The sequence below is a fragment of the Rousettus aegyptiacus genome, unplaced genomic scaffold (assembly GCF_014176215.1).
Source record: "Rousettus aegyptiacus isolate mRouAeg1 unplaced genomic scaffold, mRouAeg1.p scaffold_m13_p_3, whole genome shotgun sequence".
Classification (NCBI taxonomy): Eukaryota; Metazoa; Chordata; class Mammalia; order Chiroptera; family Pteropodidae; genus Rousettus; species Rousettus aegyptiacus.
In genome coordinates this window covers 25,990,508-26,014,229 of record NW_023416306.1, presented here as the reverse complement: position 1 = coordinate 26,014,229, position 23,722 = coordinate 25,990,508, and the positions used below count along the sequence as shown (strand labels likewise).

The following is a 23,722-nucleotide window of genomic DNA, read 5'->3' as shown; positions in this document are numbered from 1 at the left end:
GATTACATTTAGCCAAAATGGTGGGGAAAGCTAAAGAGGAAAAGAGACATGGTTAGCATAATAAAGAGGTAAAGTTGTTAATAAAGAGTTCATCACTTTCTTTTGCTCCCTTTTTAGCTTTACACGCTGCTGCCCTTTCTGGCCATGTCAGCACCGTGAAGTTATTATTGGAAAATAATGCTCAAGTAGACGCTACCGATGTCATGAAACACACTCCACTTTTCCGAGCCTGTGAGATGGGACATAAAGATGTGATTCAGACGCTTATTAAAGGTTAGTTATTACAAAAGGCAGGAGTTCTTGCATTCGTGATTTGAAATGCACAGCGGGACACAGCAGAGCCGCCTGGGTGGAAGGGTGGAGGGAAGAGCGCCACACCTGGCGTCAGGAAACTCGAGGTCCTAGCTCCATCTGTTGGTAGTTGTGTGATTTTGGAAAAAAATCACTCTATATACCTGATCTTCAGCTTTATTTTATGTAGAAGGGAAATAAATGATGCCTAACCTGATCAACTCACATGCTTATTGTAAAAATCTGAAGTAGATGATATACGTGGAAGCATTTTGCTAAGAGTGAAAAAGCATTTGAGGGGCTGTCATTACATTTTTTAAACTTCTATTCTTTTTGGTAAATGCTTTCTATATTAAACATTGTCATTATATTTTTGCTTTTTCAGGTGGAGCAAGGGTAGATCTAGTTGACCAAGATGGACATTCTCTTCTACATTGGGCAGCGCTGGGAGGAAATGCTGATGTTTGCCAGATACTGATAGAAAACAAGATCAATCCAAATGTGCAAGATTATGCGGGAAGGACCCCTTTGCAGTGTGCCGCATATGGGGGATACATCAACTGCATGGCAGTACTCATGGAAAATAATGCAGACCCTAACATTCAAGACAAAGAGGTAGAAATTCTGGGTCGTTTCTATAAATGTTTAAAGTATTTTTTTTTTGTTAACTAAAATTCTGTTAAAATGACTATTTACCAAATGAAGAGATCACTCACAAATCTGTTAATTAAAAATGATTTTTATTTGTCCGTGTTCTCTTTAAGTCCTTGTCTATATGTCTATATAATTTAACAAAATTATAATATATTATAATACCTCTTTTTTTATTCTCCTAACAAATTTGTGTAAGATTGGTGTTATTTCTTCCTTAAATGTTTAGAAGGATTCCCTGGTAAAGTCATCAGGTCTAGGGGTTTCCTTTGTGCAAAAGTTGTTAATAACCGCTTCAGTTCTGTTGATAATTACAAATGAGATTTTCTAATTATTTTTCTTTTTTGATTTAGTAAGTTGAATTTTTAAGAAATTTATTCACTGTATTTAAAAAGTCAAATGTTTATGCATAAATCTGGTTATATATGCTCCTGATTGTTTTTTTTATGTCTATGAGACCTGTAGTGATTTTCTCTTACTCATTCCACGTATTGGGAATGTGTGTCATCTCCTTAAAAAAAATTTTCATTTTACTTATTCGCCTTTCCAAAGGACTTACTTCTGTCTTTGTTGATTTCTATATTTTAGTTTTTTGGGGTTTTTTGTTATTTCATTGCTATTTACTTTTTATTATTTTCTACATCCACTTTCCTCAGGTTTGAGTTATTTTTTTAAAGATTCTTTTGAAGAACATTTAAATCATTGATTTTCTTCAATATTTTTTTCCAATATATGTATTTAAGCAGGCTTCTTCTTCTAAGTACTGCTTAACTGTATCCTACAAGTTTGAATAAGTTATACCATCACCATCATTCAACTCAAAGATTTTCTAATTTTGGTTTGATTTATTATTTGACCCAGAGATTATTTAGAAGTGTACTGTTTAATTTCTAGGCAGTTAGGCATTTTCTTATCTTTTTGTTGTTGACTGCTTTAATTTCCTGTTGCTGCTGTAACAAATTATCACGGATTTAGTGGCTTAGGACAACACGAATTGTTTTCTTACTGATCTGGATGTCAGAAGACCAAAATGGGTCTCACTGGGTTAAGATCAAGGTATTGGCAGGACTATGGTCCTTTTGGAGGCTCGAGGGGAGAACCCGTTTCTCCGAGTTTTCCAGCTTCTAGATGTGGCCCTCATTCCTTGGTGTGGGCTCCATTCCTCCATCCTCAGAGCTAATAACGACTGGCTAAGTCTTTCTCACACCGCATCACTCTGACACTCTCCCTCTCGCCTCCCTTTGGCTTTTAAGAACCCCTGTTGTTACATTGGGCTGACCTGGATAATCTCCCCATCTCAAGGTCAGATGATTAGCAACCTTAATTCTATCTACAGCCTTAATTCCCCCTTTCTCTGTAATGTACCATAGTTATAGATTCCAGAAATTAGAGTGTAGACATCTTTGCAAGGAAATAGGTACATTATTCTGTTTACCGCACTGATTTGTAGCTTAAATTTTACTGTAGTCTGAAAATATGCTCTGAATTATTTTAGCGTTTCAAAATATTTTGAGGCTTTCTTTATGGCCCAGCATATGGTTGATATGGGTAAATGTTCTACGTACACTTGAAAAGAGTACTACTTTTGTCATTAGATGCAATATTTTGTGTATTATCACTTAGGTCAACTTTTGCATTGTATTGTTGAGATCGTCTGTGTCTCCCCTGCTCTTTTATTTGTTTGTTCTATCGACTATGGTAAAAGATAGGTTAAAAATCTTCCACTGTAATGATGGATTTGACGCTCTCCTCTTTTAATTTTGTCAATTTCAAGTCTCTATGCTTAGAAGCTGTGATTAGGTGCATATAGATTTAGGATTGTGATATCTTCCTTTTTGACTGCTTTAACACTATGCAATATCCCTCTGTATCTCTAGCAATGCTTCATGCCTTCTTTATCTTTTATGACATTGAAAATTTTTAAGAATGCAGGCCATTTCTTTTATAGAATTTTACTCAATTTGGGTTTACCTTATGATTCATCATAATTAGATTCAAGCTTTACACTTTTGGTTGGAATATTACATAAGTGATATTGAATGTTTCTCAGGATATCTTCTCCCTTCTGGAGACATGTGATGCCCTGTCACATAGTGCTAATTTTGATCACTTGGTTAAGATACAATCCATTTTTCTACTTTATACTTAATATTATCCCTTTCTGTAATTAAGCAATTTGGAGAGAGGTTTGTTTATATTTTTGAGTTAGCATAAATAACCATATGTCCAAAAATACGTTCTCCATGATATACTTGATTTTTGCTCATTCTTGTAGGGAAGAACAGCTTTGCACTGGTCCTGTAACAATGGATACCTTGATGCCATTAAATTACTACTAGACTTTGCTGCTTTTCCAAATCAGATGGAAAACAATGAAGAGAGGTAAGTAAAGTGTTGATAAAAAAGAAAAAAAAACCGTACTGTGGTTCATCTTACATCCTTGCTACTACATTAAAAAATCTCAAGATAGATAGTGGTTCAGAAATATTAAGTATACTCAAGGAAACACTACAGTACTAAGAAATCCTGAATCAGAAGAAAAGAGCAAAGGTTCCATGCAATGTTGACTTAGAATCATGGGATTCTAAGTTAAAGCTATTTTAGAACTTTAGATATTACATAGGGCAAGCTCACATTTTACAGAAGAGGAAACTTCTTCTGGCTGTTGACTAGCATGAAGTCAGGGGGTTCTTGACTGACCAAGACGAGGAGTTCAGTTAGGCCAGTGGAATGTGTTATAAGTTGCTCTTGGTGAAGAGGACATTATCAGTTAGTGGACAAGAGGCACCACCATACATCTTGAAAAAGTGAGGAGAAGCTAAGATTCAGTCTAAATACAGATGTCATGAATAATATGAGATCCACAGAGTTAGGCTCAGGTTGTTCCCCAAGGATCTAGTAAAAAGACCAGACATAACATAAAATCTAAGCAGAAGAGACTCTTGGCAGGCTTGAATCTAGGAAGATTCCAGTAATTTGTAGGTAGCAACTAAGTTTATGGTCAGATTCCATACTTGAGCTCCTCTGAGCCCGGGCCTATGCTTTGCTTTTTATGTTTCTAGATATTCTGACTAAAATGATACCATCCCCACCTTCTTAGCTACCACCAATTCTTTCTTTCTCTCAGGAGATAGGAAACTTTGAGGAGAAGGAGGGACTTTCTCTAAGCCAGCTGTCTCAGAGGAATCATGATCCTCCTTTCTGGAGCCAATGCCTTCATTTTTCTCACTTTTTTCAGAACTCTTCCCTATTAGTTATAGCTTCCATCCATTATTTTCCCTCACTTTTTTCTGAAATTTGTCTTCTTTGCCTATACAGTCTTTTCTCTCAGACTGTCTTAACTGCCTCCATTTCCTCATCCTCACCACTCATGCCTTCGCAGTCCGGCTTCCGTCCTCACATTTATGCTGAAATCTGTGTCCGAATGGTCACCGACCAGTTCCTAGTCGAAAAATCACGTGTCGTCCTCTTTTTCACTCTCATTGGCCTTTCTCCGTCACCTGGTTCTGTCGCCTCCTCTTCTTTACTTTATGGAGACCGTGTCTTCTCTAAGCTTCTGTGACAGTATTATTTTCCTGATCCTTTTCTAATCGTCTCTGCTCCTTCTCTATTTCTTTTGGCTCCACTTCCACTTTTTGTTCTTCAAATATAAACATGCTTCAAGGAATGGATCTCTTCTCTCCGCCTGTTTCCTTTGGCGATCCCACCTGCCACCGAGGTTTCAGCAGTCCCCCTGGGCGCTGATGCGTTCTAAACCTATATTTCAGACTCAGTATCTCTCCCTGGTTCACACTGTCATCTCCTCTCCATTACCAGCACCATTTCTAAATCAAGCCCTCTTGACTCTTTCTGGGACTATCGCAATGTCTCCTTGCTGTTTTTTCTCCTTTGATTTTTCCTCATTCATCTACTTCCAAGGTAGCCTTCCTAAGTCATATTTCCAACGTAAGTATTAGTCATGTCCTTCCTTTCTTCATATATAGTCTAAGGAGATTGTTCTGATCCCACCATTGTGTGTGCCAAACTTTGTTCTCCCCTACACTTTTTAAATATATTTTTATAGCACCCGGCACCTTTCACTCTGTATTATAATTCTGTATACTTCGTCCTCTCTGTTAGCTGAGAACTCCTGACTCATGGTCATCTTCGTATTACTCACAGTGCTCTTCATGAAGCAGATGCTCAGTAAATAACTTGCATTGTCAACTTGGCGTTTTCAGACTTCTAGTAGTATGACCCTGCTTCATACCAGTTGCATTAGAAACTTTTGAAATTCTTAAAGCACATGCAGAATTAGATAAAGAAGACTAGTATAGCTTACTTCAGGGACAGTTAAATAAAGAACTCCCTCTCTACTATAGTCAAATGACAACTGCAAAACAAAAAAGATTTGAAGGTTTAGGAGGTTGGACATTTAAGGAAGCTGGAAAGCTAAGTGGAATCCTCAAGGCTGAGGTTTTGACATTAAAGCAGATACATAAGAAAGCTAAAGACGTCTCCCTTTGAAATCCTAAAAACAAAAAAGAAGAAAGAAAGTTTACAAATCCTAAGAATTAGCGATGATTTATTTCTATAAGGGGTTTATTCTATAACAGTGTTTACTACTGTTTTTTTAAGAAACAGTAAATATATATGTATATACACATACTGTGTGTGTGTATAAATTCAGTTCCTATTTATATGCTATGCCTTGTGTTTCAGACCTAAGTAAGCCTGTGAATTAAGGTGCTTACTGCCTCCTGGAGTAAACACATATTAATTACAGACCAAAAGACCTCGGGAAAGATCCTCCTAACTGTACTTGCCAATCTATAGATGAAAAGAGACAGTGGCAATATTCCAGGCTCCTTTAATGTTTCATCAGCAATGCACCTTGATGTACAAATGTCAGAACTTGGCACTGCCTCTTATGTTTATTGACATTCTGGTTTAGGCATTCTGCTCATCCCACCAGACCATTCCCGCATGGCAGGTCCAATTGTATCTTGTCTCTTGTCTTTATCTACATTGCTTCTTGACTGGTTACCATCAATGTAGTGCTAATTTTTACTTATCATGCATTGACACTAACCACTCGATGTGCACAGCATAGACATAATTTTTGCCAGCTACATCTGGCTTTCAGTCAATAACTATCTGACAGCCACACTCTGACATTGATGGTAATATTCACAGCACTTGAATGTTTCTAAATTGAATTGGGGATGAAGAAAGATTTAGTAGGAATAATCACAATATGCTCAGTTGCTTAAACTCTGGGTATAAACTTCAGTCTTAAAACCTTGCTAGATATTTGGATTGTGTCTCCTTGATCAAAAATTGACTGAGAAGAATCCTGAATGTACCACTTAAAAAAAAAAAAAAAAGATGTTTTTGAGAAAATTGGGAAAATTTGAATGTGGATTGGGCATTAGATCATGCTAAGGAATTCCTGTTAATTTTGTTACACAATAATGACATTATGGTTATATCCATATTATTTATAGATGAATACTGAAATGCAGAGAGATGAAATGACAGGAGTTCTGAAATTTGCTTTAAAATGCTTTAGCAAAAATAAAGAGGAAGGACCTTGCTGAAATAATGTGGCAAAATCTTGCTAATTGTTAAATTTGGGTAATGAATATTTAAAGGATTCTTGTGTTTTTTCTCCACTTCTGTTTATGCTTGAATTTTCTCATAAAAACATATAATATTTTTGTAATAAAAATATTTAAAATATTTGAAGTGCAATTTTCCATCCAGAAGCAGCCTGAGAGATCTAGTTATTTTTTCCTCCTTCTTTTCAACTTTTACAAATGAGAAAACAGAAGTGAAGAGAATGCCCGGGTCCCATGGGCCTGCTGATGCTGGCTCCTAGGTCAGCATTTTTTAAGGGTATATTATGTTCCCTGTTATTTCCTTTTGTCATATTTGTAAGTAAAGTCATAGTTTGGGCCTTACTTTCATAAACCAGATGTTGATGATCCTGCTTGTATACTATATGAAAGACACTACATTTTAATTATGGAAGAAATGATCAAGCTTACTAAATATATGTTATTTGCATGTTGATTTTAGAAGTTTCATTCTATAGGAGACATACTTAATAATTGATAGATGTGTCATGGAAGGATTATCGAACAGGGAACATGCATTGAACAGGGAATCATGCGATCTTAGTTCTAGTCTAGATTCTGCAAGTAACTAGTTATATTATCTTCAGCAAGTTGTTTAATTTTTCTGAGTCTGTTTATTCATTTTATTATAGTAAATGTTCTCTAAAATCCATGAGACTGTTGTGTGGTTCTCTGACTCAGATCATCTTTTCCATTAAATATGTAGTTAAATTTTTTAAAGTTCTTCTGAATTTATTAAACATTATCTACTTATAAATAATGTTTTAAACTTTATATAGGCACCTCTCCTTATAGCCTTCTGGTCCCTAAACAGTAATGGCAAATTGAGCTGTCCTAAAATGGGGATTCCTTAGTTTTAGCATTTGGGCTTCCTTCTGAATTCAGAATTTCCTTACTGAAGTGACCAAACCACCCTTTGTTTATACTGAAAACCTCATCCTTTATGTCTTGCTATGACTGTTAGGTGAATTTTGAAGAGAGATCATTTTTTTCCCATGATCATTAAATGATTTTCTGCATCTAATTATACATCTATATAATCATCATTTTTTTCCACCTCAGAAATTAGCTGATTATTTCCTCCTGACACCTCTTATTGCATTGAATTAGTAACAGTCACTCAAAGAGGAATCAGATCCAGTGGCAGCCATCAGGTGGTTATAAATACTCGTTTGGGTCCTGTGGAAATAGTATTTATGATAAGTGACTATAGTATGACAAATCATACGGCAGTGTATGTCCTATAATAATAACAATACTAGCTGACATTTATGAATTCCTTCCTGATACCATGTCAGACTTGACATTTATTCATTCTTTCCTCATGCTGACTCTGATGAGGAAAACTGGAGCCTAGAAACATCAGGTTAAGTTCTTTAAGAGGTAACAGTCATCATTACCTTGTTGGATGGTAGAATTTGGGGGTTTTTTACTTTAATTTTTTTACTTTTTGTAGTGTTTGAATTCTTAAAATCTGTCATTTTTGCTAAGCAGTCATTTTTCTTTTTAAAAAAGGAAAGCATATCTGCCAAGATATTATCAGTTGTTAATTGTGAGGGTAGGGATATATATAACTGTTATTTTTTTCTGTGTATTGATCCAATTTATTTTATATTTCTAAAAATAGAAGATATATTTTTAAAAAGGAAATTGCCTGAGATCATACATCTAGAAAGTAGCCAGTTGATATTTCAACATATAACTGACTATATGACAATAATACCCGTCCTTTCTAAACGATAGATTTATCAAAAAGGTGCTAGATGCACCCTGTATAAAATTTAAAAGGCATAAAAGGGCATTCAGTGAAAACTGAATGTCCCTCCTACCCCTGCCTCTGAGACAGCAGTTTCCCTCTCACTGTTAGCAGTCTCTTGGGAAACTTCTGGAGTTACATTTGACATAGATAAGCATACAGAGATATAGTCTTTGTACAAATGGAGCACACCATAATACTGTTGTTTTTTGCTTTTTCCCTTTTCTTCATTTAGCAAGCCATCCTGGAGACTGTTTCTTATTTATTCATACACCACAGTAATGGCTGCATCATACAGATGACTTTATTGTGTAGCTGGCCTCTGCTTTATTTAAACAGACCTCTGTGGATGGATATTGAGGTTGTTTCTTTCACTATTTTCAAACTGTACTTTTATGAGTATCCTTGTACATAAAGCATTCCACACATAAGAGCAGATCTGTAAGATAAATGCCTGTAAGTGAAATGGCTGCATTGAAGGGCAAAAGCATGAATTATTTTGATAGATATTGCCAAATTGTTCTCCCAGAAGATTAATGTAGTATATAAGAGAGGCCGTCTTCCTCCATCCTTGCCGCCACAGTACGTTCTTAAAATTTTTGATTTTTGCTAATCTTATATGAGTCCTAATTTGTATTTCTGTTAAATGAGTGGATTTGGACATGTTTAGGAGCCTTTAGTATTTCCTGTCTGGGGAATTATCTTTTGTCTTTGTTTTTTGGTGGTTTTTCCCTGCAAATTTTATTAATTAATTAATTATTTATTTTGTGGGTGCCATTGGTTAATGAAATCAAATAAGTTTCAGCTGTACACTTTAACAGTAAGGCACATATACATTTACACTGTGCGTTCACCTCTCATAGTTAGATTTCTTTCTGTCACCACATATTTGACCCCTTTACCCTGTCTACCACTCCCCACCCCCACCTCCTACCTTCTAATAACCGCTAGTCTATAGTCCGTGTCCATGAGTCTCTGTTTGTTCTGTTCATTTGTTGCTTTTAGGTTTATATCCCACATATAAGTGATATCATGTAATTTTCAACTTTTTCTGTCTGGCTTATTTCACTTAGCATGATTATCTTGAGGTCCATCCATGTTGTCACAAATGGTAGTATTTCATCTCGTCTATGGCTGAGCAATATACCCTACAAATTTTTGGTTTCATGTAGTTAGATTTATCAATCTTAAGGTTTATAAGTTTTGTATTTTTTTAAAAAAAAACAAAAAAGACCTCTCACTTCAATTTTAAAAACTTTCATGATTTCATCTAATACTTTTCACAGTTTATTTATATATATATATATATATATATATATACACACACACACACACTTTTTGCATTGTTTGAAATCTTAAAATGTGTCAATTTTACCAAGTAGTTATTTTTCTTTTTACAAAAGGAAAGCATTTCTGCCAAGATATTATTTGTGGTTAATTGTGAGGGTGAGAGAAAGAGAGAGAGAGAGAGAGAGAGAGAGAGTATGTGTGTGTGTGTGTCTATGAATTTGGAGAATTCATATTTTGTAAGAATCTTTTTTTCCCACATGGCTAGCTAGTTGTCCCAACACTATTTAATAATCTATTCTTTCTGCAGTGATTTAATAGGCCATTCTTATCATACACTAAATCTCTCCATTTATAGATATACTTTTTATTCCATAAGTATTAAGTATAGATAATCATGGACTCAAACTTATGAATCTCACAGAATATTATTTGCAGTACCTTTTTTTCAGAGAGGAGCTAGGTACTATTTGGAATATAGAGAAGAAGAAAAGTGATCCTGTGTTCTCACAGCCCCCAGTTTGTGAGCCAGTGAGCAAAACCCAGGAATGGACATGTTCAGCAGCACAGAGCACCTGACCCCAGCTTCACCCGTGTTTTATGACCCTCAGAGAGAAAAGGGAACAGCCCTGGAGTAAGGAGATAGCGTTGCCTGAGAATATTTCACATCTTAGAATGAAGTTTCCTTTTACTGTGTAATGCTGCCAGTTTAACTGTGCCTTGAATTACATGCCAACACTTAAAACAAAACAAAACAAAAAAAAGAACCCTTCCTGTTTCAGGTACACTCCCCTTGATTATGCTTTGCTCGGTGAGCGCCACGAAGTGATCCAGTTCATGTTAGAGCACGGTGCCCTGTCCATCGCAGCTATACAAGACATTGCCGCCTTCAAAATCCAAGCTGTCTACAAAGGGTACAAGGTCAGGAAAGCTTTCCGAGACCGGAAGAATCTCCTCATGAAGCATGAACAGTTGAGAAAAGATGCTGCTGCCAAGTAAGTCTGAGCTGTAGATTCTGTTCTCACAACTCAGAATCAGGTTGGAGGGGCGGGGCGGCGGGGGTGGGGGGTGTGGCCAGGAGAGGGACTCGGGAGAGAATCGGAAATCATTTTGAGCCCTGTATCCACATCATCTCCCCTTCTGCTCACCAGTCCTTCAGCATGAAGGCCTACTCTCTACTTCATGGCTGTTCCTCTAGTTTAGTCCTTGACGTTATAACCCAGGGACAAACCACTGCCACGCCCACCCGTGGCAGGTAGTTGGAGGGTGGGAGCACCACCCACAGTGAGCTACAAAGAGGTAGGTAACTGGTCTTCTCACCTTTCCTGCCTTTCCAAGAGAAACTTACACCAGTATCTAGCCTGCTTTCACCAGATGATTGCAGTCTGGTTTTGATTTGATTAAAGCAATCAACTTGTGTAAAGAACTTGCTTTCCCCAACCTGTTCCTTAACAAATAGGTACTAAATAATGTAATTTATTCGAGAAACATTAATTGAATTCTTAACATAAATACAGAACTATTAGCTGAAACCTACAGAGAAAAGAGTAACTAAAAGCAAAATACTTGCTTCAAGGACCTCACACTTTCTTGGATAATGTTACAAAATGTGCAAAATAGTCATTTGTGCCTATTATACATTGTGATACCACAAATGGTTAATTTTAGATTATGCTTTGGTTTGCCTTTTCTTTGATACCTCTGTTGGGTACTTTAAATACAGGAGAGCATTGTATTAGCAAGTATAGATCCGCAAACTCCTGATGAAAATGTGAAGACAGACAGTTTCCTGAGGCGGGTGTCTTCCTAGGCCACATCTTGAAAGTTTCCAAATCTTGGGTCCTTCCAACTCTTGAATCCTTCCATATCTTGCCCACAAGAGGGAAGCGTAAGTGTAATAAATAACAATTAAAAATAATAAAAGTCAGGATAAACCATGTGAGCTAGAAGTTAAATACCACCGTGAACTGGAATGCTAATGTCATATCAGCCTTCGCTAGTCAAGACTGACAGAAACATTATTTTCTGTGACTCTGAAGCATCCTAGGAAATATTTTGCACTGTTCTCTTAACGAGGCTTTCTTCACTTTTGCCAAGAATCCAGGATTAACCTAAAGGCTCTACATGCCTCTTTTTCCAGCCTTCTTATAGACGTTCTCTGCATGTGAGTGACAAATGTAAATGGGTAATACATATATGCCAAATCAACCTGAGTTGCAAGTAAATATTTTTTGCAAAGGACAGAATATTGCATTTCCTTCTTCTGATGTTTCTCCAAACTCCAGATTAATGCGTGAGAATCTTTTTTGTCAGAGTCTGAAGTCATATCTAACTGAATATGAGGTGGGAGGCTTCAAAGGCAATGTGACTGACTTTGTCCCCCAAAAGTCATGTGTTAACCTAAACACATTCCACTTCGTTTCTGGAGAGAGGGAGCCCTGAAGTCCTTCTTTCCCCCAGACTCCCTCTCTAGCAGAGTAAAAGGGTTATGACAGAGTAGAAAGAAGACCTGAGTTCAAATCCAGTCTCTGATATTTACTTGGGATGAATTGAACACAGCATCTCTCTCTCTCTCTCTCTCTGGGCCTCAGTTTCTTCATCTATTAAAACATGGCAGATTCAACCAGTTGATTTCTAGGCATTCTCCAGTTCTGTGGGGACGCCCAGGTCTTCACTGTTAGTGATCTCAGCCTCCTCTTCCTCTCCTTTGCCCAGGTGCTGCCCAGAGGCTGTATACCTGGGGCTAAGGGTTTGGATTCAGTGTAGAGGCAGGAACTAAGAATACTTTTGTCAGAAGGTGGTCTCTACAGAGGGAGGGGTTTCAAAAAATGACATTTAGACAGAGTACATAATGGTTTGAAAAATTTTTTTCCCTAATGTGGACTTTTGTAAATCCCAGCCCAGAGGTTTTGAAATGACAAGGAGGTTTGGGGAACACCTAATTCACCACCCCGCACCTTTTACCCTTTTGCTTGTTATCTCAATTAGTTTCAATATTTTGAAAGATAGGTACTCTTTGTTCTTAATTCTTGGTTTCTTAAGTTCTTTTTTATTTTTTTGGCTTTTACATCTTTTTTACTATTAAATTTATTGGGGTGACATTAGTTAATAAATTATGTAGGCTTCAAGTGTACAATTCAATAATACGTCATATATATATATTGCATTGTGTGTTCACCACCCAAAGTCAAATTTCCTTCCGTCTTACTAGGGGAATGCAAATCAAGAATACAATGAGATACCGCCTCCCACCTGTAAGAATGTCTTATCAACAAGACAAGTAATAACAAGTGCTGGAGAGATTGTGGGGGAAAAGAAACCCTCATACACTGCTGGAGGGAATGTAAATTGGTACAGCCACTATGGAAGCAGTGGAAGTTCCTCAAAAAAATTAAGAATATGACCCAGCAATTTCAACTAAATTTGAAAACCTTTATCCATAAATATCATTCATCGTGGCCAAGACATGGAAACAACCAAAGTGTCCTGCAATAGATGATTAGATAAAGAAAATGTGAGATAGATACATACATACATACATACATACATACATACATACATACATAACATACATACATCCACACACGCACAATGTAATATTACTCAGCCATGAGATTGATGAAATACTGCCATTTGCGACAGCATGGATGGATCTTGATATCATCATGCTAAGTGAAATAAGTCAGACAGTAAAAGCTGAGAACCATGTGATTTCACTCATATGTGGGACATAAAACTGAAAGCAACAAAAGAATGAGACAGACGAAAACTCAGGCACAGACAACAGTTTAGTGGTTACCTACCGGAAGGAAAGCGAGGAGGTGAAGAGATAGTAAAGGATGAAGGGGATCAAATATATGGGGATCAAGTATAAGGAGATTTGACTTTGGGTGCCAACGTTCATTTTTAAAAACCCTTTTAAATGGGAGCTGTGTTTACTGTGATAGTATTTGAAATTGCCAAAACTGAAAAATTATAATCTCCTTTTCCTCAATCACAGTCTTTTCTATCTCTCTCTGAGTGTCATTATTGGAAAGAAATGAGTTTCTTTCGCTGTAATGATCACCTCTTTTGTCATGTAGCATAGATCTCTAAGGGAAATATTTAAATATTAAAGAAACCGATTTAATCTGTTTTCATTTTATTTCTCAAAAGTTATTTCTGAAAATCTGAGTCAGTGTTTTATTTTGTGTTTGGTTTTTGTTTTAATGAGCAGAAATCAGAATGTTAGATTCAGTTCATGCCGCTGCTGCCTTGTTGACGAAGGTGGCCTAGTCGTATCATGTTACCTCAGTGTACCTTTCCCAGTTGATCACTATAGGATGGCAGAAATCACCTTCCTTGAAGTAAGGATGTGAAAGGAACTTATTAAACTTAAAATGATGTTTATTTACTGATACAGAAATTGGGAGAAGTTTTAGTCACATTTTCTAAGGCATGTTTTTAAGAAAATATTATTTAAGGGATACTTATAATCCATTTAAAAGCACTTTATGACTCATTCTGTACCACCTATGTTATTGCCAAAATGAACATTACTATAATTTACCTGCCAAAGCACACAGTTGAATGCACACTAAAATAAGACCATATTTATGTTGATCACTCTTCTTTGTGAAGCTTCCTTTTTGCCAGGTTTTTATTTCACTCTCTAATCTCCAATCTCCTCTTTGACTCTTCCTTCTCATGTCTTTTTAATTATGCCATCTTCACACTGAGGTCAGCCCTATGGGCTAACTCCTTAGACTTCTATTCTTGCTGTATTTTTTTTTCATTAAAAATATACTTATTCTTAATACTTAAATTACTTTATCTCTGTAGATAACCTCTTAATCTGTCTCACATCTTAACCTCCTGACACTCTAATCTCAACTCATCAGTTGCCTACTGGGCACTTCCTTTTAGTTACTTGCCAACGTTTCGGATTACTGGGCATTTCCATTTGCATGTCTTATTGTCAGTATCACTTCAGACTCACCGTGTAAAACCTACAGCTCATCGCCACAACCTCTCTCTTCTTGCCTCCTTCTTTCCTGGCTAGCGCTGCCACCACTGAGTCTGTTCATTCCTCTTTTGAAATGTACTTCCATGTCCTTTTGCTTTCATTCCCTGTCCCACCACTCCGTGCAGGCCACCATTCTTGAATACCAGCCGTGATGCAATATCAGACCCTTCAACATTTTTCTTCCGCTTATATCTGTCTCCAAGTCTCGTTTCTCTCCACTGCTACCACCCTCCCACACCCTCACGCTTGAGGTCTCAGCCATCCCAAGTTACATAATCAAGTCCAGTTTTGGTCACCCAGTTCACACTCTTGTGATGCTTAAATCCCTCTTATAGGAAGTTCTTCTGTGTCCTCAAAAATTCAAATGACAAGGAATTCTGTACCTCTCAGTCAGTGTATTCCATCAGTGAACAGTTCTGTCTGGCAGAAGTTCTTTCCTACCTTTTCGTTTTTGGCTAGCCCTTGAAGCAAAAGAGAAAAGTCTACATCCTTTTCCATAAACTAGCTTTCAGACAATTAATGAAAATGCTCATCACACTCCCACACCTACCCCAGGTCTCCTTTATGCCGTATGGTGGGTCCCATTGCAGCCTGCTCCCTGAACACGTTCCGCTTGTCAGTGCCTTTCTCCAGAGCTGACCCATAGATATGACTCCTGCTCATTACCGTGGTCCGACCCCTGGGGAACCACTTCCATCACCCCGCTTCATGCATTCCATTTCTCTGAGCCTCTGGTTTAATAAAATACATAAATAAAATCAATAAAATAAAAAGAAGATTTCTTAATCCAGGTACTCCATGAGTGCCATGAAACTGTATGTAGCATTTCATGTGTCAGAAGCATAAGTGAATTTTGGGGGAGACGATCTATAGATTTCTGTGACATTCTCAGGGTCCATGAGTCACAAAGAAGTTTTTTAAAAAATGGATTAAATGATATCTGAGGTCCCTCACAGCTCTACCATTCTGTAAGTCAAAGGTCCTAAAACAAATGACATTTTCTTATTCCCTTGAGAGGAAGTGAAAGACCAAATATTACCAGGTCTGTTATTCAGCGACAATGAAGACAGAAAATCTGACAGAACCCGTACATACAGTGCAATACCAACTGAAAAGGTTAGACCTAAACCTTTTCTGTCTGATGAGGTAATCAGTTTCCTCTCACTGGAAATGCCCCAGCAGAAATTGAATTATCATTCTCTAGGATAATATATAAGGAATTTTTTTAATTATATAAAGAGCTCGTCTCTAAGATCTCTTCTGAGTCAAAGATTCTGTGAGCGCTAGATTGCATGTCTTTGCTTATTCTCTTCTCTCTGCCTGAAATAATATTCTCTCACTTCCCTTCTTTCTCATTTTGATGTTCTGTGTAGCCTTTTTTTTCTCTTCCAGTTTAATCAGTCTCCCGCATCCTCCCGAAGCTCTATATAGATGCCTCTATTTTAGCACTCATCACTTCTAGAACTCAGTACCTGGAGGAATGTATGGGTTCAATTTCCCACTAGATCATCAGCTCCTTGAGAGCAGGGATTGTGTTATCTATCTCCGTATCTCCAGTGCTTTAGAGTGCTTGATACATGGTGAGCATTTAATGATAAATGTTCAATAATTGACCCTACACTGGGTCTAAGACCTTGCATAAGTCATTTATCATTCTAGGCCTTAGTTTTCCCCTCTATCAAATGGAAGTGTCGGGCCAGATACTCTCTTAGGTCTCCTTTAATTCTAGAATGGTGAATCTCAGTAAGTGTGTTGCTTTACCTCGCTGACCTTACTTGTTTGCTTGCTTTACTTATGCAGCAAACACATTTATGTACCATTTATCCTCACAACCCCTGCCAACACTTATATATTTGTACATTTGGTTTTCCCACTCCATCCATATTTATCATGAGCAAATTACTATTTCACAGGTTTATGATTTAAAAAAAAAAAAAACACATGAGCAAAGGCATTTACCACTGCATATACTTAAACCATAGACCACATTATGTGGCTTCCACAGAGTTGTATTTGCCCAGTTTTGACAAGAAGAAATTAATCCTGTGAGACACCGCATCCCACGAATATTCAATTTTCCATTGCCATGAGTACAGGACCTAGGAGAGGTTTGAGAGATGTGATTAAAATGGCTCCCACAGAAAAGGGAGTTGTGTGGTTTTAACAAGGAGCCTTTTCTAAAAATATCCTTAGGCCCAGCCCCACAGCCCTTAGACTACAGGGCACTAGTGCCATACCCAGATCTCTTCACTTCTAACCGGATCAGTCACAGGGTGGCTTATCTTACCAGCTTTGCCTCTAGATAAAAGTAAAACTGCTTACTTACAATTATAGACTGCTTTACAGCTTACAAAGTTCTTACACATTAATTCATTAAATCCAGATAATAACCAGATAAAATAGAGCAACAATCCTTAATCTCATTTCACAGATGGGAAAATAACACAGAGGTTAACTTGCCTGAAATCACACAGCTAGTTAGGGAGGGAGCTGGCACGTGGGTCTCAGCCCTGCCCGAAGCCAGGGTTCGCACCATTCTGTGCTTCGGGGGAATCATCCCGCCAGCCGTGCTTATGCTGTGTCCAGATGGACCCGTCTGATAGGCCAGCACGGACCGGCCCTGGCTTCTTTTTTTCTGACTTGTACCCATAAGTGTAACTGCTGGTGGCAGAACCAGGCCCTCAGGTCAGCTTTGCTGCTAATCCAGTGCTTATTCATTTGTGCCAGTGTCGTTTCCAGTGATTGTTAAGGCAGTGGTGCCCAGCCTCGGTCATCGATTCCGCAACACAGTCCAATAACAGAGTTTCCTGTTCTCAGAGCAACAGCAGAGCATACCACTAACCTCCCAAATCCTTAAGAAAGTTAAGAAGATTAGTTGGCCCCACGTCTACACGTTTATAAACAAGAATGGCACTAGGGCAAAGCCAGGTTAAATCAATTCGACAACAGGACACACTAATTAGACCTCCCCTTTCTGTGGAGCCATTTTAATCACCTCTCTCTAACCTCTCCTAGGTCCTGTACTCATGGCAATGGAAACTTAAGTACTCTTTGAATGAGAAGGAGACTGCTTATTTCTGCAGTGTGAGAATTAATTTCTTCTGTCAAAACTGGGCAAATACAGCTCTTCTGTAGAAGCCACATAATAGAGTAGAAAAAGAATGTCAACTTCTGGGTCTCAAACTTTCTCGGTCCAGAGGCAGGTCTGTGCCATGTTATGCAAGCTGTCGCCTCCAGTGGTGAGATGCTGAAGCCACTGGACGTTCAAGCCATTTAAGTTACTGCCCTTGCTCTGGTTCTCTACACATCAAGCAATCTTTTGATCAGTTAGTTTCTTATTGGCACTTGTTTTTTCAGTTGTCTTCTAGGCCAGTGGTCCCCAAACTCTTTGGCACCAGGGACCAGTGCCCCTATGAGAATCTAATGCCTGATGATCTGAGGTGGAGCTGAGGCGGTGATGCTAGCGCTGGGGAGCGGCTGCAAATACAGATGAAGCTTCATTCACCCACCACTCATCTCTTGCTGTGCGGCCTGGTTCCTTAACAGGCCATGGACCAGACCGGTACAGGTTCACAGCCCGGGGTTTGGGGACCCCTATTCTAGGCTACTAATTTTTTAAATTAAGTTTATTGAGGTGACATTGGTTAATAAAATCATAGGTTTGAAGTGTACAGTTCTATAATACAGCATCTGTGTATTGCATTGTGTGTTCACCAAAGTCTGTGTATTGCATTGTGTGTTCACCAAAGTCAGATCTTCCATCACCATATATATGACCCCTTCACCCCTTTCTACCTCCCCACCTCCTCACTCTCCTCTGGTAGCCGCTAAACTGTTATCTGTATCTATGTTTTCATTTGTATTGTTTGTTGCTTTCAGTTTTATATCCCATGTATAAGTGAAATCATATGGTTCTCAGCTTTTACTGTCTCTGACTTATTTCACTCAGGATAATCTCGAGATCCATCCATTTGTCGCACTGGCAGTATTTCATCTTTTCTCGTGGCTGAGCAATATTCCATTGTACATCTGTACCACAGCTTCTTTATTCACTCATCTATCTTACGGCACTTTGGTTGTTTCCATGTCTTGGCCACCATGAATAATGCTGCAGTGAACATAGGGGTGCATAGGTCTTCATGGATAAATGTTTTAAAATTTTTTTCTGGGTTCCTAAGCTACTGATTTATAGAAATCCCCATCCTGGAGTCTTAGATCTGATTTGGGACGAGGGGCTTGGGGACACGCCAGGGTACCTCTCTGTCCTACAATAACCCTTCAGAGGTTTACAGGATGATGTGCCCTTTAACTCTCTTCTTTCCTGGGCGAACAGTCCTGGTTCCTTCAGTCCATCATTTGGAGCTGCACAGGACCCAAAGTAGATGTTGTCAAGGCTCTGATCCCAGGTGACTTTTTCCCCTTGTTATACTGTGAGCCCTGATATACAGCGAGCTGCAAAAATTGCTGTAGAAAAGACAGTATAAACTGTTGTCACAAGCTGCTCCCTGGCCAATTTCCCTTAAGATAATAGAAAAGAAAGAGTAAAATGTGTGACTATTTCATACTTTAAGATTCTGCCATGTTAATAGATTTCCTGCTAAAATGTTACTTGTTGTGTCATGCACAGGATATTTTTTTTTCTTTTTAAATTTTCATATAAACTAGAATAACATTGGTTCTTTTCCTATATGCATTTCCTAAACTTTCCCAAAATAGGACAAGTTTATAGCATAGCCCACCATTCTGTAATAAGCTGGCATTCTGTAATAAGTTAGTTGAAGGAAAAAACACTTAAATTTTAGGACAGTTATTGAGCCTAGGATTTAGGACTAAAAGCCACACTGGAAGCTAGTTTGAAATGCTGTTAATGGTTACTTTGATGTGATATTATCAGTTTCTTCTTTTGACCCAATTAATTTTTTAAATGATAGAAGATTGAGTGAAATTTTTTTAAAAAATTTGTCATCGAGATTGAATTTTACAGGGAGAAATAAAACAGCTCTGTGCATAGTTTACCATGTAGTCTTATGTACGTCTCTTACCTCTCTGCCTCAGTTTCCTTATCTGCCAAATGAGCGTCATCCTCAGTAAACTGAGGTTCCTTCAGCCTTCTAGACTGTGAGCAGTGATTCTGGACCTTTTTATTCCCCAGGGAGACACATACATGTGGGATCATGTTCTACTCTCAGGAGCCGTATCGTGTGTGTGTGTGTGTGTGTGTGTGTGTGTGTGTGTGGTTATCATTGCTGTTTTTGTTTGAAGGTAGAAGAATAGATAAAATAGGATCCAGGTTATGCACAATTCCCAGTTCTAAGAGAACTACACAACTGGGCTCTGTGCCACCTAGAAGATTTTTTAAAATTTAAAATGCATCCGTTTCTTAAAAAACATTGATATACTTATGTTCATAAGTTGAGGGTCTAATTATATTTTCTGATAACATCCTTTCTCCCAAATCTGCATATGCAGTTCTACCAAAATGAAAAACAAACCTCCCCCTCCAAAAAGTCTTCGCAAGGCAGAGCCCCCTTGTTTTCTGGCCAGCCCGATCACTCTTAAGAGGCCGGATGCTCTTTTCATCCTGCGGCTGCCTTTGTCGTGGGCCTAGAAAGGTCCACAGTGACAAGGTTTGCCTAGGGGCTGATCGTACAGTGACTTCTTAGAATTGAAAAGGAAAGCTGTTCGGTTTTCTGAAATAAAGAAGAATGACCGCTCATATAACCAAGTCTAGTTTATCACCTCAAAGGCCTTTTTAATGGCAATGAGTCCCACGTAGATGCCAAGCCAGACAAGTGCGCGCACGCGTCTGTCTGAAGGACCAGCGTTCTCTCTTGCAGCAGTCCTCATCGGTGCTGGTACAGAGCAGCACCCCCTCCGCCTGTCAGGAACAAGGCTCTTCGATCAATTAGCAGCGCTTCACCACCCAGATGCTGCCACCTCCTTCTGAAAAGCAGCCTTTTCCCGGACAGATCCCGCTGAAATGGTACCTGCTAGCATCTCCATGAATCTCAAGTACCAGCGGCGACAGGTTGTCCAGCCGGCCTGCCGACTGCAGTGCAGCGCACTCCAGTGTCAGCAGTTGGCAAAACATGTAACAAAACCAGGTTTGAATAAAAGTATGAGAGCTGTACAGGTGTTAGCAACAACCTGTCTGGCCGCTTTCTCCAGGAAGGGACTCAGTGCAAAACTATTAGGTGAGCAAGTATGGACCTCAGATCAGGACCCACAGGAAGAAAGATCTTCAGAAGGGGAAGTTAAGTTGACTGGGTTTCATATCAAAGACTCAGATAGCTGTCCTCTGGCTCTTCCCTGTCCCTTGAGATCTAAATAAGTTTTGCTACGAATTCCACAGTGTGTGGAAATCCGAATTCTAGGACTTCTTAGGGGCTTAGGGTCACTGCCTCGGTTCTTGCTTCCGTGTCTGGTATCTTAGCTCTGCGACTTGTCAGGCTGCTTATAAAAAATAATAATTTTGTAACGGCACGTATGAGCATGGTAGGTCTTAGAAAAAGTGAGTGTCATCGAGGAGAATCACATCTCGTGTCTCATGGTATGGACTAGACTTTCCTGTTCTCTTAGCTTTGTACTCAGGTGTGGTCAGAGGAGCAGCACCTGCAGAACCTGGATGCGAGTTAGAAATGCAGAAGCTCGAGCCCCACCCCAGGCTTGCTGAATCGGAATCTAGATTTCAGCAAGGTCTTGAGATTCAGTTCATTACAGTGTGAGGAGCACAGATCTACTGAAGTCCTTGTTTGTCACCTCACCATGGGTGGATTCGCTTCGCCCCGGCTCTGGCTCTGTGCAGTACCCAGTCCCTCATCTCCATCTTCCCCCTCCTTTCTCTCTCTCTCTCTCTCTCTCTCTCTCTCGTTCTCTCATCCCGTCCTCCCTGTCAGGAGCTGCATACAAATTCTTTGTGTCGTGGCAGAGCAGCTCTCTTCTCTGGAACTACTTAGTCACCACCTAGGCCCCGGAGGTCTCACCTCCTACCAGCCCTCAATCCTGTCCCCAACCTTAATAAAGTATTTATCTAATCAAGATCCCCTTCTGATAGGGACTCTGATACCAGCTACTTTGATAAAAGAAATCTCACCATCTTGTTACAAAAGATACCCGTATTTTGTAAAGGCACATCGTTTCCAAACAGACCCCTAAATCAATTCAGGACTTTAAACTGTCACGTAAATGTTAGACCAGGAAACTGATTCTCGGCAGGAAAGTTACTTGTTGGAGGGCATTTTGTGGTTATTGGCAGAGGCAGGACCAGAAGAGTTCTTAATACCTCCCAGTGCAAGCTTCTCTCCACTACGCCCCTGATCATTCTACTTGTAACTGAGCCTTTAAGTGGATTCAGATTCTCTTCCCGCCTAGTCACCAACGCATCTGGGTAGCAAATATGTATTGGGCGCCTGCTGTGAGTAGCAGGCACTGATCAAAGATCAGAAGAGGCGAAACGGGCCCAGTTTTTCCGTACTGCTTGCCTTTGCCCGTGCTGCTCCCTCAGACTGAAACCCTCATTCATTCCCGCCTAGGTGCCTGGCGCACTCCTACACGGCTTTGAGGATCAACAGCTGAGACTACGGGATTCTCCAGACAACATTAATTACAACTTTCCCTGCGCAAGCACTCTTAAAACATTTCTTCCGTTCTATGTCAGGCCTTTGTTTTCCTAGCTGTTCTCCTCTGAGTAGAAGGTCCCTCAAAAGAGGGCTGGACTCTGAGGACCTCCTCGCTGTGCCGTCGGTGCCCACACAGGAGAGGCTCGGAATGCGAGTTTTCTCCCTCCTTTCTTTCCCTTGGAAATGCTTCTGTGTTCATGGTGCCTGTCAAATAAACCCTGCCCTTAACTCAGCCCCTTCTTGGACCTGGGCTGCCTCAGGCCATCGGCTTCACACTGCCGCTCATTTCTAGATCTGGCCTTCTGTTCTGTGGCTCTCCAAAGGTTCCAGCTTAGCCACCAATTACTAGTATGTGACCTTTCTTTTTGGGTAATATTTTCTTTCTTTTTTTTTATTATTAAATTTATTGAGGTAACACTAGTTAATAACATAAATTTCAGTTGTACATTATAACTCGATACCTGTATACTCTACTGCATACTCACCACCAAGTCTAATTTCCCATCATCTTCATATATTTGACTCCCTTTATCATAGAAGAAAACACAGATATTTAGAAGTGAACATATTGAAAAGAAACCACTAAACTTCTGGACATTGGTCTCAGAGGTGTTCTCGTGAATTTGACTCCAAAGGCTTTTTGAAAATCATCCTACCTTCTGGACCTCATCTAGCTCATTAGCTAGAGCTCTCGATGGGTTACAACCACAAGTGTGTCATGATCAGTTGTGAGGTGCTTTGTAATTTTTTCATATGATATTAAGATTTGCTAATGATCATTTTAATAGAGAAAGTGAAAGGTTGCCCTTATAACTGTCATTCTCAGTTTCTTTCTGAAACAGGAGAAAGGCTTGGGGACATACACCTTGGGATTGTGTTATATCTCACAAAAAGTTCGCTAGTTATCTGTCATATGTATCTCAACAGGACAAAGGCTGACCTGTTAAGTTTCTTTTCAGTTCCATCATCTTAGAGCTATAAAGCTTGGAGAAAAGACTGCTCCTGGAAAATGTGAATTTCTAAATCCCTCCTGTGATGTGGTAGCTCCTCTTATTTAAATCTCACTCAGGAACACTTGAGCGGGTGACAGTCCTAATTTTTTTCCTCTTCTTCCTTGGCTTTGCTTCCAGGAAGCGAGAGGAAGAAAACAAGCGGAGAGAAGCAGAGCAGCAGAAGGGGAGGCTGAGCCCAGATCCTTGCAGGCCCCACGCCCCTCCCAGCACCCACACTGAGCCCCGCAGGCAGAGCGGGGGCCCCAGCAAACAGCCTCCTGCCAGCAACACAGCCCAGGGCCCTGAGCAGAGGGCCTCCAGAGGGTCTCCTGGCAGAAGGTCTCCAAGCAGAGCCCTCCAGAAGGAGCAGCATCTTTCCCCAGACTTGCAGAGAAGAGAACCCAGAAAGCCAAACGGTAAGTGTGTTGCCTTTGTTATCTCATGCCAAACCATGGACTGCAGGCTCTTTGGACTGGTGTATTTAGACCACTTACATTTGATTA

The 23,722-nt window shown here is 39.4% G+C and overlaps 1 protein-coding gene across 5 annotated transcripts in view; it reads left to right on the top strand.

Annotated features, from left to right (window-relative positions):
- The window catches only part of INVS (inversin), a 112,227-nt gene that overhangs the window by 70,741 nt on the left and 17,764 nt on the right, over positions 1 to 23,722 (top strand). For all 5 annotated transcript variants that reach the window (XM_016162574.2, XM_036238793.1, XM_036238792.1 and 2 more), the window contains 5 exons: positions 118 to 273; positions 677 to 906; positions 3,218 to 3,324; positions 10,386 to 10,598; positions 23,358 to 23,635. In XM_016162574.2, the coding sequence (XP_016018060.2) occupies positions 118 to 273; positions 677 to 906; positions 3,218 to 3,324; positions 10,386 to 10,598; positions 23,358 to 23,635 (984 nt within the window). The remainder of the gene's footprint in view (positions 1 to 117; positions 274 to 676; positions 907 to 3,217; positions 3,325 to 10,385; positions 10,599 to 23,357; positions 23,636 to 23,722) is intronic.